At 43.8% G+C, this 19,529-nt stretch overlaps 2 protein-coding genes across 3 annotated transcripts in view; one reads left to right on the forward strand and one right to left on the reverse strand.

Annotated features, from left to right (window-relative positions):
* The window catches only part of LOC134634881 (polyhomeotic-like protein 3), a 31,064-nt gene extending 26,887 nt beyond the window's left edge, over nt 1-4,177 (reverse strand). Inside the window, exon 1 of one of the 2 annotated variants that reach the window (XM_063484310.1) lies at nt 760-4,177. The gene's annotated coding sequence lies outside the window, so the exon portion shown is untranslated. The remainder of the gene's footprint in view (nt 1-759) is intronic. The other variant, XM_063484311.1, reaches the window with a different exon arrangement.
* Nucleotides 4,178-6,242: 2,065 nt separating this feature from the next.
* zgc:194621 (uncharacterized protein LOC795037 homolog) lies at nt 6,243-16,536 on the forward strand. Its single transcript, XM_063484312.1, has 6 exons — nt 6,243-6,871; nt 10,656-10,714; nt 10,808-10,891; nt 10,972-11,048; nt 12,487-12,919; nt 16,360-16,536. The coding sequence occupies exons 1-5, from the start codon at nt 6,501-6,503 to the stop codon at nt 12,529-12,531; spliced, it is 636 nt and encodes a 211-aa protein (XP_063340382.1). The 5' UTR covers nt 6,243-6,500; the 3' UTR covers nt 12,532-12,919; nt 16,360-16,536.
* The last annotated feature ends 2,993 nt before the right edge of the window (nt 16,537-19,529 follow it).

Consider the following 19,529-nt stretch of genomic DNA (forward strand, 5'->3'; position numbering starts at 1 on the left):
GTAAGATATGTAGATAATTTCTTCAGTCTATCACTTTGTCTATTGTTACGGTCTGCTTCAGTCTGCTTCAGCCTCAAAAATCCATCAAGAGCTCCCAGAACTTAGTTTAAAGTCTTTAAACGCCATGTTTTATTATATTAATCATCCAGAGCTCAGTTTAGCAGCAGAATGATTAAATAAAACATAAAATCAACTTCTTTTATCAACTCAAACCAACAAATTTCTGCTTAAAAATGACATGAATAACTCTGATATTACCCTGAAACCGATTAGTCTCCATTTAGAACCAACGCGTACAGGTTTTATCTGTGTACACTGTATACAGTACACACGAGGAGCCTCTGCTACACGGGGATTGCCTCATTGTTTGAAGTTCAAAAATGTGGAGATCAGGGCGCAATAAGGGCCAAGATCTCCTGGGAAGTCGGTTTTCTGGTTAAAATGGGAGCTGAGCGTGCGGCCAGAAGTAAGCTAAATTCACGCAAAACCACCACGCAGGCAGGTGCTCGTCCACGCACAGCGGGCAGATGCTGACATCTGGCCCGCAGCCTGTTAACTGAACGTGTCCGCCTCAGACGATGGTGGTGATAGCAATGAGTCACAGTGCACAGTGACAGTTAGGCCAGAGATCATACATGTGACTATAAAAAAGAAAAAAGAAAGATGGAGACAGGCCTTCACAGGGGAGAAATCTCACGATAATAACATTTTGGAGAATTGTCATGTCCACGTTGCGCGTAAAGCGCTTCGCTCGCCTACCTGCTGAAATGCTCGACGTCCTGCAGGTTATTCCCGCTGCCGTCCATCCGAAAGTGGGCGCATGTTTGGAAAGTCCGTTGCTGTGTTATCTGATGAGCGGCTCTGGGCTTTTTCAGCAGGGTCGACAGGCTCAAATGGGCGTGTGTGAAGCTTCACTTCCTCGTCTGACAGCGCAGGGGCTGCTGAGAAGTGCGCGTCACCCTTCCCCAGACAATAATTTCCCCGACCTCACCTCTATGATTATCCGCCTTCTGCGCCCGCCGAGAGCCAAAAACGCAAAGTTGCAGTGCAAGACGGGCCCGTTTATGATGTGCAGGGGCTTGTGTGTGTCTGTGTGTGTGTCGCACTTTGTTTAGGATTTCATCACATCCTGGGCTTTTCCCCGCCGTAGATCCGGCCTTCGCAGCGGTTATGGAGTCCGTCGTCCTCCGCTGTGCCACCACCGTCTCACCTCCCGGGTCTGCGGTGGGAATCAGCCCGGCTCGGGGGCACTGTGTAGCGGCTGCGAGGGGCCTGGTCAGTCCGCTGCTGGAGAAATGCAATGGAAGTGCAGTCGTTGCAGGGCGACAGATGCGAGACAGCACCACTCAGAGCTCAGGAGGACCGCAAAGACGCCGATATACAGCCGTGCATGCACGCTGCACACTGTAACACTGCGTTTATACCAGCGCAACAACACGATGTGTTACTGTGAGAGCAACACTGGGAGCAAAGACGCGATCGGAGACGTCATTGAGGGGCACGAGGTGCTGAAAATGCTGTGAATTCAACATTTGCATTAGAAAAACTGCAGAACAGGTAAAGACGCATAAACTCTCTGTTACATATGCTCATGCAGTCCGAGCGTTTAATCCAGAGCGCCGTTAATACTGGCAACTGTTCGATATTGGATCATTCTACATCAAATCACCCAAACTTGAAAAAGGTTCCCACCTGACCACCTCAGGATCCGCTGATATTTTCTTTTTTATGTTACCTTCAGTGTTTTTTATGAAAGCCATGCAAAAATACTGAAGGTACAGTCCTAATATTTTGCCTTCATATTATTAATATTTTCAGAGTTCATAGATTTGGGCTGAAATTTGGTGATTTTTAACTATTTTTTCCCAGCCAGGAGATCCATACTGTGGTGTGGTCCTGTGACCCTCTGTGATCATTCAAGGATTTCAGAACCTGAACTTGTTTGATCCATGTGTCCAAAACTCGTATAAGGAACAGACCTGTTTCACAGTCGTAAGCTATCTCACAAACTGTGACTACAGTCAAGCCAACACTGTGTTTTGCAAACTTTGCTGCCTCAGTTGTTATGTTTATATATTGCTGTCCTCTGGGTGTCACAAGCAGGAGCTTTGTCAGTATGAAAGTTCACTTTATCAAAAAGTTTTGGCCCTGACATTAAAGAGTGTGTGCGAGTTAGCTGATGTCACAACAACTTCCTGTTTTAGCAACATTACTTCAAAAGAAACTCATACAGCCCTAAAATGGCCTCGCATGCAAAGAAATTACTTCTATGAATTTTCCACTTGAGAGAAACTGAATCTCACTGAATCATCAAATGCTTCACTGAGAGCCGTTCAGCTGCTGTGAAGGCTTCAGCACGATGGAGCGCCAGGATCACCGCCTCCTCCAGAGTGAGGCTGAGTCATCGTTCCAGAAGTGAACAGGCATGAGTGCGTCTGCAGGCACAGTGAGGCATCAAGGGACAACAGAGAAGCCTCAAAGCTCAAGGACAGACCGGAAATCTGCAGGAAGTTCAAGGGGTAGCAGAGGGTTGGTGCACAGTTATTTTCTCTGATGAAGCCAACTTCTGACTGTTTGGGAAATCTGGAAAAATCATTTGTCCGTGGAAAATCCTAAGATTTGTGAGGCACGTTTACAGGTCTGTAGACGAGAGAAAAGCAGCTACTGTGGGTAAGTGGGGAAAACAGAATGGTTGCTTCGATATCTGTGTTTGTTTCCAATATTGGTGTCCAGACGATGATGGAGGTACCTGCAAGAGACCCGGCAGAGTGGAGTGGGCGAGCATATGGGCTAAACTCTGGTGACAGGAACATCATGGATGTGGAACAGGCACACTTTTCTGGCACGTTATCTGGGTACGAAGCTCTGCAGAGGACACAAGAAGCAAAAGTTACTTTACAACACTCAAAGGAAACTGAGGACTGGGGATGGGAAGTAATCACATGGAGAGCCATCACCAGAGTTGGTTCCTAAATGTGCAGCCTCTCAACCGGAAAAAAACTAAGGGTGTGAAGGGGCGAGCAGCTCCCCCTCCAAGGGCAGAGCCAAAAATCTCACTGCACAGAGCCACCTGGAGAAAGACGATCCAGCCAGCCTGCCTCAAACATGGAGCATAAGTGAAAAGTGGCTGAGAGATCATTAGATCAGCATGTTGGATCCATGGTCAGGAAACCAAATCGTGGTAATGATCAGTTCTTGAAAGCATGTAGACAAGCAGAAGTCCACAAACTGTGAGAAACTTGGAGCACTGATTACTGTCTGGAGGTTTTTCTCCTTCTCTGCGTTCTCTCTCCTCTCAGGTGCAGTTGTGGGCCGGCTGCCCTCGCTGGGGCCGCCAGCTGGAGGAGTCTCTGTTTCCCAGGCTTTGCTAATCACACATGCCTTTCATTTTCTCACCAGTGAGCGCTGTTTAAAGATTGAGTTGGGTCTTCAATCTCTGTCAGATTGTTGTCACTACAATAGTGCTAATCGGCGCCCTCATGCTTAGAACAAGTTTTTGTGTCATGCCCTGCTTAACCTTTCCTCTTATCTGCCTCCAGTAATTTTTCTAATGACCTTCCTCTGCTGTTGTGGACATTCCTCAGTCCAAACCTTCTGTCACTTCAATTTGTTATCATAAATTGTTATCACAATAGCTACCAGCTATCCTAGGAATCCTCACCTGCAGTGTACCTGCCTGCCCGCTTTCCACAGCTCCTTCTCCCAGTCTCCTCTGGACTCCTCCGGCCAGTCAGAACATCCTCCACAGCCTATAGATAAAGATAATACCAGCTCCACTTCTTCTTGAAACTAAGTTTGATTCTGGACCACCTCTGACTGAAACCTTCCTGTAATCAGAGAGTTACCTGCACAATCTCCTGCTGCTGTTTCCGGTGTCGTTAACTTCTATAAACCTGTTAAATAAACCTTTTAGAACTGTTTCTTTCAGGCCACTCATTTGGTCATTATGGCATTTAGGACTTCCAGAAGCTGATATCCTGCAGCCACAGAGAACAGCAGACGTTACAAAGAAGAAGTGTGAACACTGTAAACACTGACTCTCTGCACAGAGTTCATTTGCCATAGTGAACTGTTCTTTACTAAAGAATATGAGCTTTGTGTCTGCAACACTGAAAGACGTTTGGCCTTGATTTTATCAAAATGTACATAATACAAGTTCTTCTGATCTACTACTCTACGATATTTTTAATTAGCTATAATAAGGAAGAAGAAAGTAGAACTGTAATAATTTACACAGCCTGCCATCTGATGCTTTTAATGTGTCAAGTTCAAAGTCAAGATTAAGACTTCCTGTTCACAGGATTCACCTTTGACCTTTGACTTTTTGTCAAGTTCACAAAAGCATCAGATTCAGAACTTCAGTTTGGCTTTATTTGAATATATGTTTGCAAGTTTACCCAAATACCTTTAACCGTTTAACCATCAGCTAACTTCTTCTTCTTGTACAATAAATGAGTCATGTTCACGGACTCCAACTTCCTCAGAATTAGCACGAAGCTCTGTGAAGCATGACCAACTGTGTGATTCACTCAGAAAAAGACGACCTTTTCCTGTTTGCCATATTTTCTGCACACTTATTCAAACAAATCCACATTTTAATGACGCAGGAAACCATCCCACATCAGGCCGAGGAGAGGATTTATGACAGCAGCTGGAATCTGTGCAGAATGCAAAACAAACAGCTCCACAGCTGAAGAATAACTGCACCCGCCATTCACACACACACAACCATACACCACTATAGTTAACCCTGCAGTGGCTGGTGGATGAGATCGTGAGTTGGACCAGTCGTAAATGAACTCAGCACATTTGCTGAAGTACAGTTTAAAGTCCTTGTACTCTGCTACACTCTGATTACAGCTATTACACTTTCTCCTTCATGCCATTTATTTGAAAGCTTTATTTGCTTCTTATCTGCTAATATACGCTCACAAGATCATTATGTGCACCTTTCTGCTACCAGGGTTGGACACTGTTCTCGTTAGCAGCAGCCATGAGGAGATGGTACACTGTGGTTATAAACAGATGGACACAGTCAGCAGCAACGCTCAGGTGGGCTGTGGTGTTTAAATGACGCTCAGCTAAGGGGGCCAAAGTGTGCTTTCCCAAGTTTCAGTGACTCACCCACGACATGCACTTCTTCAGCCACAGACATTAGAGAGAGTCACTGACAGACACTTTGCATAAAGCACACAGCAGGACATAAACTGTTCACAATGATAAAATCGCTCTCACTCTCTTTCTAACCTGTTCCCAGATTAATCATAAATAATTCTGATCATGTTTCTGAGTCTGCATCGTGACCACTTTATGAAAACTTTTGTTAGTTGGATTATGACTTCCTATAAACACGTCTTTGTTTATTCAACACACAAACCACGTTCTTCATGTAACGCATCAGTGTGTGGACGGAGGGATCCACGGTAATCCTGATCAAATATTTAGGTGTCTGCATTTATTCAGCCGGGAAAAAACTTCCCAGTTACACTGCGTGTCCCGTAAGCTCCCGGTATGTGTGGTCATGTGACCTGTGAGTGTCGCGTGTCAGTAATCGGATGATTGACCTGACAACAAATACTCTGCTGCGTCACTGACTTTAATCCGCACCTGCCTCGAGCGAAAGCAGAAAGGGAGTAAAACCGGAAATCCATCCAGATTTCAAAATAAAATGAGAAACGAACTTTATGTTTGACATTTGCTTCTTGATGACATTTTTTATGCTGGAGGAGAAAAAAAAAGGCAAAAATAAAACAGATGCAGCAGTTTGCAAAACCCTGTTTAAGTAACCTATAATAAAATACAACAGTATCCCTCTGACATGTTACAAATGCAGACACATCTGTTTCTTTAAACTACAAATCAAGAATGTTTTCTTAAATACATTTTCGGCATTTATTTGAAAAGCTCAACTTTGTAAATTGCCCTGTACGTCTATTAATTTTATGTGACTTGGTTGCTTATTTGGTGTCTTCTACATGAAGCCTTTTATTTTTTCTTGAAAGCAGCAGATTTTGTAGAATATATCTGATAAATTTGATCAAGAACAGCTCAAAGTCCTGAATAGATAATGGTCTGATTTGAAAGCACCAAATTTTACTTTCTGTAATTAACAACAGCCCTGTGCAATCTTCATTTTTGCTAGTTTATTTTCAGTCACTTTCTGTTATTTATGCCATGAAATAAATAAAATATATATTGTATATGTAAAAGAGATTTTATTATTTTGACTTCTTTTCTCTTAAAGACATTTTTCCCGTTAGGAGCGTTTTTGCGGCGCTTTTATTTTGAAATAATGAACTAGAAATTTTCCTGCAGTCTGTCAGCCTTGACTCAGGGGTTGCTAAGGCATGCGCGCCATAGCAACCGGTTCACCAGTGAAGGAAAAGTGGAGATTTTAATGTTCATGCTGTTTAAACACACGAGGAAGAAGAAAATGATGATGATGAAGGGTCCCTTCCAACCTTCGAGACCGGATACAGAAACATCCCAATGAGGTAAAGATGCCAGGAACTAAAGTCATCAAGCCTAAACCAGTCGATACAACGAGGAAAACCCAGGAGAGACCCAAAGCGGCCAAAGAGGCGCAAAGTGAGCTCCGAGTTCCCGCTGTGCGCAAAAGCCGCGCCTCCAGCTGTCCGAGAAACCCGCAGCCTGAGCGGTGCCAGAGACCGACCGGCGGGCCGCAGGGGTCACCCTCCAAACCAGGGAGCGAGAGGAGAACCAGGTCCACCTCCACTGCCCCCAAACCTCCACTGAACTGCTCCAAAGCGAACCGGGACTGCAGGAGGGCCGATCATGCCGCCGTGGAGCCCAAATATCAAAGAGAGGAGAGGACAGTGCGAGCTGAGGCCAAGTACGCAACAAGCCACAGGTGAGATACGTCAGAGGGGCCTCGTGGACACCCAGTGGACCACGTGAATCCAGCTGTAACATCACTCACAAACAGCAGTGAAGGGAGAATAGATATGAGAAACACCTTTATTATTATTGTTACTGTAATACTCATCACAGCATCTAAAAATAAAGTTAAACACAACAAACATAGATAGAAGTAGCTGAATAAAATTAAATAGACTACAATAAAGACAAATAAAGCACAATTTAAAATATCCTACTGACTGTAGTAAAAACAGCACAGGAAAAATGTTTTTATGCTCAAAATAATGTTCAATCCCTCCACAGAGTGGATGCTGCAGATTTAGACGTAGACTGTATAGAAAAGATGTAAGCAGGCACCCATTTCCAAACCATTATGTTTGGAGTGAAGTTAAGGAAAATGAGCTAATGAATGATTGAATGGATGCATTTGACTAAAGCCACAAAGGGCTGCCGGTTTATTTTGAAAACAGCAGATAGGAAGAGAAATAAAAATAGATTTTTTTTCATAAGAAGCAGCTGGTTGTGCGTGTTGAAAGTGACGCTATCAGAAGTCTGTGACATCACTAATGCTCACAGAAAAGCAGCGTCAGAAACTGTAAAAATCAAAATATGGAACTATAGTATTTGATATTTTAGCGTCTCCTATTAAAAACGTTAAGAAATTATTTACCATGCAGGAAGGGACAGGAAGTTGGGAAGCCTGATTTTTTTCTTTTATTATATTTGAAGCTCTTGGACTTTTGTCAAGCTTTTGAGAAACGAGCATATTTGTAATAGAAATGCATAAACACTGATATCAGCCAAATATATCCAAGCAAAAATACTTATCATTCATTAAACTCAGATTATGGTCTGAACCAAACACAAAAGCAGATTATTTGTAAGGTAATTGTGTTTATTTATGCTTTAAAAGACAACAGCAGCACCAACACAGTCCACAGATCCAGTTCAGTGAATTGCATTAGTGACAAAAATCACCTGCACAGTGTAAATGAAAAAGGAAATTATCCATCGAAGCTTCTCTCTGCTGTAAAGCTGGACGTGGCAGTCAGTGGGGACTGAGTCCCTGTGAGAGCCAGCCTTCAGTGGAGATTATCTTGTCACAGTGAGTGATGTTGTAAATTTAATAAAAATATGTCAGGATTGCTCCATCCTCCATATGAGGTCATAAAATCGGGCTGTAGCGCAGCTGTGCCAAACATATTATATTTAACTGCTTCACACTGAGACTCTGAAGGCAGGAAGTATCATTTTTTTTCTGTTACCTCGACGACTTCTCTCGCATCTTTGGTGGGCGGGACTAAGATGGGGTAAAAACTGAGACTTGAGGAGGTGGGACTGTGAATTATGTGATATGAGTGCATTCATATGTATTGTTTTATATTTAATGCCCATTTTTTCTGTTTTATGACTGTTTCATGTTAAAGATAGAAACATAGATTTTGTAGTATGTTGTCTTATAGCCTTTAGAGATATCTGCTGTCTTTGGAAAAACATTTGGATGTTTGCATAACTTTTGTTTTACAGTTCTACTTTTTCTTTTTTCTCATTCTTTTTTATAAATTCTGAGATAGTAGAAATAATTTAGTATGAATCTGGAAGTTTTTATTTATTGAATCAGGACAATTAATCTCCCCTCAGATTTAAAATAGCTGCTTGTGTACGCTGAATGTTTGAGTTTCTCTCTCCGAGGCTGCATGCAGGTCAGTGTTTGGAGGGGAAGACGTTCACGTGTAGTCCTGCAGTATAAAGTTTCACGTAGCCATCTGGTGCAGCAGGTTAATCCCTGCATGTTTTACCACCAACTGGCACGACAGTGCTGCAGGTGAACTGCTGCATGTCAGAGTCACAGCAGCACACAGTGTGCCGGGTGTCAGATTTGGGGTTTAGATTTGAAGAACAAATAAGACTCGAGTTGTTCAAATATGCTATTTTTACACCTTGCAGGCTCCCGGAAACGTTCCCAACATCTCCACAGGAGTTTGTTTCTTTTCTTTCTGGATTAAAAAAATTCACACATTTGTTTTCATCTTTTTCTCCCATCAGCTTAAATATAACAGCTTCTAAATTCAAGGTAACACCTCATTTGTAGGGTCCCTCCCACTGTTTTCCAGCTGCGTACCACATCTGTGCATCTTTGATTGTAGCACCTCCTGCAGCCTCCTCTTGCTCCTCGTTTCTCTTTCCTTTAGAGGCAATTTAGGAATTAAAAAAATCCATCAAGACAGCGTACAAAGAGAGCAGGACACAGATAGGAAGGAAATTAGCTTCCTCAGGTCATGCTTGGAGAAATTCATTTCATTCCAAAGGGGCTCAGATTAGAGCTGCAGCTGATGTTTTATGTTTTATTTTTTATTATTTAATCCTTTAGTTAAACAGGTTCTCTCTTTGGGATCATTTCAGTCCGGTGTTTGGGTTTTTTATTTCCTTGTTTGGTTTTAGTTTCAGCTCTAGTTCTGCTCTTGGTTTCACTTTGGCTTATGTTTTGTTCCCGCCTCCGTTGTGTTTCCGTGTCTGGCTGTTTGTCTCTTTGTGTTGAATTACTCATGTTTTTTCCTGTTGTTGTTGCTCTTCCTGTTTTAATTTGGCGGGTAATGTCCTTTGTCTCTATAGGTTAGTTTAACTTCCCACACAGTCGTTCTGTTACTCATCCCCTCGTTATCCTGTGTTTGTAGAAAACGTCTCAGTGTCCTCTTGTCCTTTATTGAGTCGTCCCTTGTGGTTGTGGTTTTCCTCGCCCTCAGGTCCTAGAGTCTGTCAGATCTTCACTCCTGCTTTCCTGAGTCCTGAATTTGGGTCCATATCCTGCCTGCAACACAGCCGTACAGTTGAAGAGCAGAAGGAGATAAAATACACAGGCACATGATAAAAATGTGTGCACAAATACATAAATACACCTTAAAATATTCCAGTAAATGATGAAATATGAGTTTAAATGTAATCAAAGATCAGAGAATAATTTCACAAATAAAAATCATGCTGTGCTGCTTATTTCTGTTCACTAACAAAGACCATCCGGCTTTCTCCCTCCTTCAGTGAGGAGGGAGGAAAGAATAGTAGGTGGATGAAGAAGCGGATCATTACACACCCTTCCCCTGTGTTTTCCTTTCCCCTCCACCCTCTCCTCCCTCGCTCTCAGGTGCACCTGGTGGAGTAACGGATGATGGTCCTGCCCCTGCTTAAAGGAGGCTGGGCTGTAGCATCTTCAGATTCCTGCTCCCCCTCAGTGGGACTTTATTTTGCTTTCCTTTCAGGATGAAGGTCCTGGTGGTTTGTTTTGTTTTCAGGGCTTCATTTCTTTGTTTAGTTCTCTCCCTTTACCACCCTGAGCAGGTGCGTCTGCGTGGCCGGCCCCTTCACACTTTAGTTTTTTTCTGCTTAAATGAAAAAAATGTGAATGTCGGGTGTGGCATCCTGTTGAAATGTTTCGGTGGCTGAGAGAACTCGAGCCTTTATGCTCGGCCTGGTTGTGGCTGCGACTACATAAACAACCTGACCACAATCCAGCGCAGCCAGAACTGTGGCGTGAACCCTCCCATCTATCAGAAGAGAAGCAGATTTGTTTCTGTAGTTTTATCAGAGTTTATGTTTGATAAGAGATTTCTGAAGCGTGTCTGCAGCCAGTGGTTTATAAAATGTTATTACTTGATCAGCAGATTTGAGATTCAGTTTTTCTTTTCTTTTCACTTTTTCTTCTCATATTCTGTGTTTGTGTTTAAAAAGTGGTGGAAAGTGAAATAAAGAGCGTAAACCACAGTTTGTGTTTCCTGTTCCAGTAACAAAGCTTTCACCGTCATCCCCCCAAATCCCAAGAAGAGAAGAGAGATCCAGAAAAGTGAGTCGTATTTCATCAGCATTGTCTCAGAGCTGTTTAAATCATCGTTTTTGCTGTTGATAATTGTTTTGTGATGTCTGATTGGCTGAGCAGAGGCGGAGGCGGAGCTCGCCGCTTTAGAGGAACTGCGGCTGAGCCGAGCGATGGCGTACGTTTCCATTAACCCCAGCAGTGTTGGTGAGGAGGCTGAACCTGCGGATGTAATTGTTATATTTAAAGTTGTTTTTTTCGCTGACTGTTTGTTTGTGCGCTAACAGGTGGCTGCATGAGTCTGGAGGAAGTACGCTCGAAGCAGCAGCAGGAAATGATGCTGGCAAAGAAGAAGCAGAAACCGGTCTGACGGCTGATTTTCTTATTTGTTTGTCATGTTGAACACCTGGCCCATCCCACATGGGATTCAAAGGCACCGCCGTCTCACAAAACAGGAAACTTCCTGAAATGCAGAGAAGAAAAACAAACTAAAACATTCAAGTTAAATTACTTGGCGATCCGCTTCAATTCTTATAAAAGCTTTGAAGTGGATTTACAAAGTAGTCAAAGTTCATGTTTAACTGGAAACAATAGAAGTAAAGCACATTAAACTCAGAAAGGCTCGGCTTTACTTATACAAACCAAGAGCTGGGACTAAGCCTGCGATCAGAGAGCAAACTGCTCTGCTGAGATAACATGACACTGAGACGTCTGTAAGATGTGATCTCAAAGATCTTTAGAATTATATTGTTTTTTAATCTGTTGTTCTTTTGACTTTGACACCAGTAACATGTTTAAAAGTGTGAACAAACGCTCCCTGATTGATACACTCGCTCATTTTATCAGCTTAGACGTCTGTTTGCCTTCAGAGCTGCTTCAGTTCTTCATAGCACAGATTAACAATGAGAAGGAAACGTTCATCTGTCCTTATTGACATGAAAGCATCACACAGATTTGTTATCTGGACGTCCATGGTGTGAATCTCCTGCTCAGTCTGTAGTCTAGTCCAGATTACAGGCAACTCTTTGTCATGTTCAAGAAACCAGTTATTAGAGCTGATCTGAGCTTTGTGACGTGGTGCATTATCCTGCGGGAAGACGAGTAGACTGAGTCATACGGGGATGGACAAGGTTAGCAACAATGCTCTGGTAAGCTGCTTCAACGTTCGACGTGTTGAGCATCCAAAGATGCTCCTCTGCAGACCTGCAGCGAGTGATTATTTGAGTTACTAACATGGCATTTTCACTCAGAGAACCCCAGATGGTTTGTTGGACCATCCTTCTCAGTAAATCTCAACGATGGTTGTATGGGAAGATGAGCAGTTTCTGAAATCCTGAAATCATCTTTCTTCCTCGTTCTGATGCTCAGTTTGAATTTAAATCCACTGAAGTTCTCGTGTGATTGGCAATAAGCAGTTGAGTAGAAATAAACACTGAGCTGCCACCTAATGAAGTAGTGAGTGTAGTTAATTATCATCTGCGGTTCATAATATCATTAAAATACTTTGACAATTCTCTGTTGGTGGTGCCCGGGCTCTCAGCCATCACTGCATTAAAAACAGCTGATTCTGTGGTGGAGCTCGCTCAGAGATCAGAAACACTTCTGAAAACTGTCGTCAGTGAACGCAGCTCTTTGCTGCTTCCACCAGTGAAAGTTAAAACTGCCTGAGCTCGTTTAAACTCTGAGCATCCAGCAGGTCATTATTGTTGTTATATCAGTACGATCACAGCACACAGCAGCGGACTGAAGATTTCAGAGAGAAAATACTTTTCTCTGTTACTTTTCTCTCGATGTCGTTTCAGATGAAGAAGCCGGTGTTGGAGGAAACGTCCGTCCTGACGAGCTGAGCGTCTCCTTCTGCCTCGACTCCTCGCTGCAGCTGAAACATTAAAATCACATATTTAAGGAGCAAACTTTAAATAAGTACTTTTAGTGAAATATTTACAGATGAAAAAACAAATATCAGAGCTCACGTATGTCATCGTTGTTGTCATATAGTGGTTTGATTATGGTTGTTTAGGCGTTTCAAAGTTCTGTGAGTAGCTTTGTGGTCAAATGAAAACATACTTTTTATCCAAGTTTAAATAGAAAATAACTTTATTAACAGGTCGATGATTCAAACATCTTCCTCCGAGGTTTCAGCCATCACGTCAGTAACATGGAGCTCAGGGGAATCTTATATGTGCAGCTCAAACTATGCAACCATCTCTGGCCTGAATGTGATAAATATAAACAGTTCAGAATCAGAATCAGAATCAGAATCGTGTTTATTGGCCAAGTATATGTGCAGACAAATACAAGGAATTTGGTTCCGGTAGATGGTGGCTCTCAAGCACAGCAATGTAAAAACACACACACACACACACACACACACACACACACACACACCTATATGTACATTACGCATGCATACACATACATACACAAAGCTGTGTGAACCAACTATAAATAACTAAACTTATGTACATAAAATACAGAAATGAAATGAGGTGGAATGAATACTACAGAATGTACATAAGGTGCAGTTGCAGTCTGGCAGTGGGAAGCAGTGTGACAGGTCAACTGTTTAGGAGGGAGATGGCGAGGGGAAAGAAAGTGTTCCTGTGTCGGGTGGTCTTGGTTTGCAGGCTTCTGTACCGTCTGCCAGAGGGCAGCAGGTCAAAAAGTCTGTGTCCAGGGTGTGAGGGGTCTGTGACGATTTTCCCTGCCCGTTTCCTGGTTCTTGAGAGGTACAGATCCTGGATGGAGGGCAGGGGGGCACCGATGATCCTTTCTGCTGCCCGTACAGTCCGCTGCAGTCTGCTCCTGTCCTGTTTAGTGGCTGCACCATACCAGACTGTGATGGAGGAGCACAGGACAGACTCAATGACTGCAGTGTAGAACTGGATCAGCAGCTCCTGTGGAAGACTGTACTTCCCCAGTTGTCTCAGGAAGTACATCCTCTGCTGGGTCTTTTTGAGGATGGAGTTGATGTTGGTCTCCCACTTCAGGTCCTGGGAGATGGTGGTACCCAGGAACTTGAAGATCTCCACAGTCGACACAGGGCTGTCTGATATGATGAGGGGGGGCAGAGTTGGGGGGTGTCTCCTGAAGTCCACTGTCATCTCTACAGTTTTAAGAGTGTTCAGCTCCAGATTGTGCTGACTGCACCAGAGTACCAGCCGCTCAACTTCCTGCCGGTATGCAGACTCATCACCATCCTGAATGAGGCCAATGACGGTGGTGTCATCTGCAAACTTTAGGAGTTTAACAGCCGAGTTCTTGGAGGTGCAGTCATTAGTGTAGAGGGAGAACAGTAGTGGTGAGAGGACACATCCTTGAGGGGCACCAGTACTGAGGGACCGAGTTTCAGAGGTGATCTCCCCCAGCCTCACTTGTTGCTTTCTGTCTGTCAGGAAGCTGGTGATCCACTGACAGGTAGCTGGAGACACGCTGAGCTGGGAGAGTTTGGAAGAGAGAAGTTCAGGCACGATGGTGTTAAAAGCCGAACTAAAGTCCACAAACAGGATCCTGGCATAAGTTCCCGGGCGGTCGAGGTGTTGCAGGATGTAATGCAGCCCCATATTCACTGCATCATCCACCGACCTGTTTGCCCGGTAGGCAAACTGCAGAGGGTCCAGCTGGTGGCCTGTAATGTCCTTCAGATGGGCTAACACCAGTCGTTCGAAGGATTTCATGACCACAGACGTCAAGGCGACAGGTCTGTAGTCATTCAGTCCTGTGATGGTAGGTTTCTTGGGAACAGGGATGATGGTGGAGCGTTTGAAGCAGGATGGAACTTCACACAGCTCCAGGGATCTGTTGAAGATGTGAGTGAAGATGGGAGCCAGCTGTTCAGCACAGGTCTTGAGGCAGGAGGGTGAAACACCGTCTGGTCCGGGGGCTTTCCTGGGCTTCTGTTTCTGAAATAGTCGGCTCACATCCTCAGTGTGTATTCTGAGTTCCAGGGAGGAGGAAAGGGGGGTGGGAGGTGTGATGGAGGTCGTTGAGTCTGGATTGGAGAGGGTGGTGGCGGTCGTTGAGTCTGAAATGGGAAGGGTGGTGGTGGTCGTTGGGTCTGGATTGGGGAGGGTGGGGGTTGTCGTTGAGACTGGATTGGGGAGGGGGAGGGTGAAGGGGGGAGAAGTGGAAGGTGTGTTGGGGGTCATTGTCTGAAGCAGTGTCTCTGGGGAGGGGAGGATGAGGCGTGGGAGTCTGTCCGTCTCAAACCTGCAGTAGAATGTATTTAGCTCGTTGGCCAGGTCTTTGTTTGCTTCAACAGTGGGTGGGGGGCGTCTGTAGCTGGTGATTTCCTGCAGGCCCCTCCACACTGACGCAGGGTCGTTGGCTGAGAGCCGTTCTTCCAGCTTCTGAGAGTAGACCCTTTTAGCTGCTTTGATCTCCTTGGTCAGTGTGTTCCTGGCCTGCTTGTACAGGGCCCTGTCACCACTTCTGTAGGCGTCCTCCTTGGCCTTACGAAGATTTTGGAGTTTAGGAGTGAACCATGGTTTATTGTTGTTGTATGTGCAAAAGGTCTTTGTTGGCACACACACGTCTTCACAAAAACTGATGTATGATGTCACAGTGTCCGTGAGCTCATCCAGGTTATCAGATGCAGCTTCAAAAACAGTCCAATCAGTGCAGTCAAAACAGTCCTGTAGTTCCTGCTTTGCTGCGTTAGTCCACTTCTTCACAGTTTTGACTACAGGTTTGGCACGTTTGAGTTTTTGCCTATAAACTGGAATAAGATGGACCATGCAGTGATCAGAATGTCCCAAAGCTGCCCGGGGCACAGAGCGATAGGCATCTTTTAGAGTGGTGTAGCAGTGATCCAGTATGATGTTGTCCCTGGTGGGGCAGTCTATATGCTGTCTGTATTTAGGGAGTTCGTGGTTGAGGTTTGCTCTGTTAAAATCCCCAAGGATAATTGTAAAGGAGTCCGGGAATTTCCTCTCCAGGGTGGTGATCTGGTCAGCCAGCTCGCACAGTGCGTTGTTCGCGTTGGCCTGAGGAGGGATGTAAACTCCGACCAGCATGAAGGAAGAAAACTCCCGCGGTGAATAAAACGGTTTACAATTGATGAAAAGACTTTCCAAGTGTGGGCTGCAGTGTTTCTGTAACACTGTGACATCAGTACACCAACCTTCATTAATGTAGAAGCAGACTCCACCACCCTTTGTTTTCCCTGAGAGCTCCGTTTCGCGGTCCGCCCGGTGAAGTTGGAAGCCCGGCAGATTTAAGACAGCGTCTGGGACACGCTCACTGAGCCAGGTTTCAGTGAAGCAGAGGGCAGCAGAGCGTGCAAAGTCCTTGTTAGTCCGGTTTAAGAGCAGTAATTCGTCGACTTTGTTTGGAAGAGAGCGGAGATTCGCGAGGTGAATGGAGGGGAGTGCCGTGCGGAATCCTCGCCGACGTAGTTTCACCAGTGCACCAGCGCGGGTCCCCCGTCTGCGTCTCCTCCAGGAGCCACAGAGAGCTGCTGCGCCTCCAACTAAAATCTCCAAAAAACTTTCCGGGTTTGTGAAAAATGGATAAGAACTATAGTGAGACGACTGCCTGATGTTTAGCAGTTCATCTCTGGAGAAAGTGATGTGGTCTGAGTGACCAAAAGCGCAGAAAATAAACAAAAACAAGAAAAGTGCGAGAGAGCGCAGTACCGAGGCTGCCATCCGCGGCGCCATCTTGAATCAGGCCAGGTTGTGTGCTAACACACAGAGAGAAGGTGTTTCACTGCTCACAGGTACTCCAGTCTTTCACCTGTTGAATGTGTTTGGTTAGATTCATTTTTCTATGTAGGATTTTGTTGTATTTTCTTTACCTTTGTTTTTATTTTATTTGAAGTTTTCATTAAATCTGCAGCCATGTGTCCAACAGACCGAGTCCGTGTGTTCAAGCTGCAAACACCGGAAATAAAAACGTTTGCTACAACAAACAGACTTCACGTAACACTTCTTAATTCTGACAGTCGTTTCACTTCTGACCGACTGTGAGGTGTGGCCTGTGAACACTTCACGCCACTCTTACATAATTCAAACACAACAGAGCAGAACTGACATAAACGGGCTGTGGCCACACCGCAGCACAGAGGAGAGGCAGTCATAAGTGGTGACGCAATAACAATAAAAATATGTTCACTTAATATTTACAATAAATGTTAAAGCAGTTAGTTTCTCTCTCTGCATCACAGCTCAGTGTGGAAAGCAGCGCTCGTGCTCTTTGACATTTAGAAAAACTCATCTTCAAGATGAAGATCGTAAAGTTTTTCCGGTGTTATTCCATGACTCTGAAACTGCCTCCAATGACATTTCAGAGGTAAGACCGGGAATGCCTCACCTACGAGGTGTTTGAGGCATGTCTGGATTTCTGATTTCTACCCACAGGAGAGGTCGTAGGGGTTTGGTGCTTTGTGGATCAGGCAGCGGTCTGGGGTGGAGCCCCTGGTTGCTGAATCTGGCCAGTGTTGATTTCTATTTAGAATTTTTTTAACTCTTTTATAAAGAAACAGTTTCAGTTACCTGCAGCTCCAGCCTCCAGCTGCAGTAGAAACCTCCAACATCTGGCTGCTATAGAAACATAAAAAACTCAAATTGTCAGGTGGTAGTTGATACAAGCTTAGAGAAGACACACACAACACCACCTGGAGGTGAGAGGGAGATTGTTTCTTTAGATTTTGTAAAACTTTATATATCTGTGTATGCACACATGTAAAGAATCAGTGACACCTGAAGCTTTAATTTAGCTCCTGCGTCTCAGGATTTACTGATAAAAGTGAAGCAGGAGCATCAGCGGCCATGGTCGGGGAGGATTCACCTTCCCTTTGACTCTCATGAGGATGCTTCCTTGCTAGAATCCAAGCTTGTGTTTCCTCCCATGCCAGCAGAGGTCGTGTTCTGCCTGTTTCAGAGGCTGTGGCGGTGCACAGGGTGGGTAAACGGTGATGACTGACCACCACACTGCACACAGAGGAAAGGTGACTGGAGACCATTCAGCTTCCTGTTGGAAAACACCATCATGAAGAACGATCACAGCACAACGAGAAGCACAGACACAGTGAACCCGAGGACTGTGGTTATTTTTATAATGTTTCATTAGAATGAGTCAAATGCAAGTCAGAGGAGCCATTTGAATTCTTTGCATAACCTTCACATACACACATTAAAGGGCAGGAAGCTAAATGTCAGAATTATTCTTCTGTATCACGAATGCATAATTAAAATGTGTCATATGGCAACTAAAACCCACCTTTGCGCATGCGTGACAGCTGTAGGAAAGCAGCTGTAATTGTTTTGCGAGGCCATGATTGTAGTCCTTATAGGGAGGCGACTTTGTGGAGCAGGTGCGGCATTCAGGGGATGCGGGGAAACTCAGACATTTCAGTGTTAGTATGTTTTTGTTTGTGTTTGTTCTTCCAGTATTAAAAAATTCTAATTTCTGGTCATTTAATGAGAAAATATAAGGAATGTAATTAAAGTAAAAACTATTATATAAAGACAAGACAAACAATATTAACTTTAAACCAATAAAATCTTTGTAAACTTGATTTTTGGATTAAAACACCAGTGTTTCAAACGGTTTTTTATCAGATTTGAATGATAAGCCTACACATGCATGTTTGAAGTCATTTAAATTAAAGTCATTTGGGGTTTGGATCTTCGTTATATTTGAGCCACATGCTGAACAAGCGCATTTCTAAAAACTGCAAAAAAAGTATCGTACATGTATATTAGCACTCGCAGCTCTACTGTCTTTTCTGTGTTTTCTGCTGTAGAGCACAGATTAATGTTTAATTTGAAAAAAGACTCAATGTTAAGCTTAACCAGGCTGACAGCAGCCTGGTGGATAACTTTATTTTCATTCTTTGTTTGTTCTTTTGCATGTTACAGAGCCTGCACAAAATCACTGATCACACAGCAGTAAAATGCCTTGTACCAGATTTAGCTCCTAGCTAATCTCCATCTGTAATCTCTTTGGCAGGTATGCACCATATTGACTAAGCTATAAAATACAAAAACACAGCCAAGATACAAGCTGTGGGAATAGTAATATAAATCAAACATGCATGCAAAAAAGGTTTTAAAAACCCAAAACATACTGTAAATCACATCTATATGTGACCGGTGTGTTCCTGCGTTGTTAGAATTAGAATTCAACTTTATTGTCATTGCACATGTTACAAGTACAAGGCAACGAAATGCAGTTTGCATCCATCCAGAAAGTGCTTTGGCAGTAATATAGATATATTACAAAATATGGATCTATTATAGGTATGTTATAATGTACACGGTATGAAGGTATGTTATGTTGTGTCTGACAATGAAAGGTAAAAAGAAACAAAGGCCTCCAAGTAATTAACTTGCCCGCTCCAGCTCCTACAACCAAATACAAACAGCAGGGAAGAGGGTTAGCTCAGCCCACCACAACTTCCAAGCTAGCAAGAATGATCTATTCATGCTAGCACTGACTGTGCCTATAACACATATGCGGCACACATGTACTACACATTTACAGCATCTAGCAAAGACAGGCACAATGATGACAACAATTGAACTAAAAACACAATCAGAAACATCAGGGTGGCTAAATATACTGTGTATGTGTGTTGTACAGTGTTGGAAAAGAAAGGACACCAACCTCTCCCACAGGGGAATTGTAGGAAAGGGAAGAGGCCAAAGGGGTACACTGTATTTATAGGGTTGCACCAAAGAAGAAGAAGAAAAGGATGAGGAGGGGCTCTAACTGATAATGAACATAACTACAGGCTTAGTTCTACTGAAGTTCAGCATAAACTAAAATCAGTTGTCTCTTTACATTAAACACAGTTATTTACAATAAGTACCATTAATAGACTGTAAACACAAAGTCTGAG

Source organism: Pelmatolapia mariae, linkage group LG9, assembly GCF_036321145.2.
Source record: "Pelmatolapia mariae isolate MD_Pm_ZW linkage group LG9, Pm_UMD_F_2, whole genome shotgun sequence".
Taxonomy (NCBI): domain Eukaryota; kingdom Metazoa; phylum Chordata; class Actinopteri; order Cichliformes; family Cichlidae; genus Pelmatolapia; species Pelmatolapia mariae.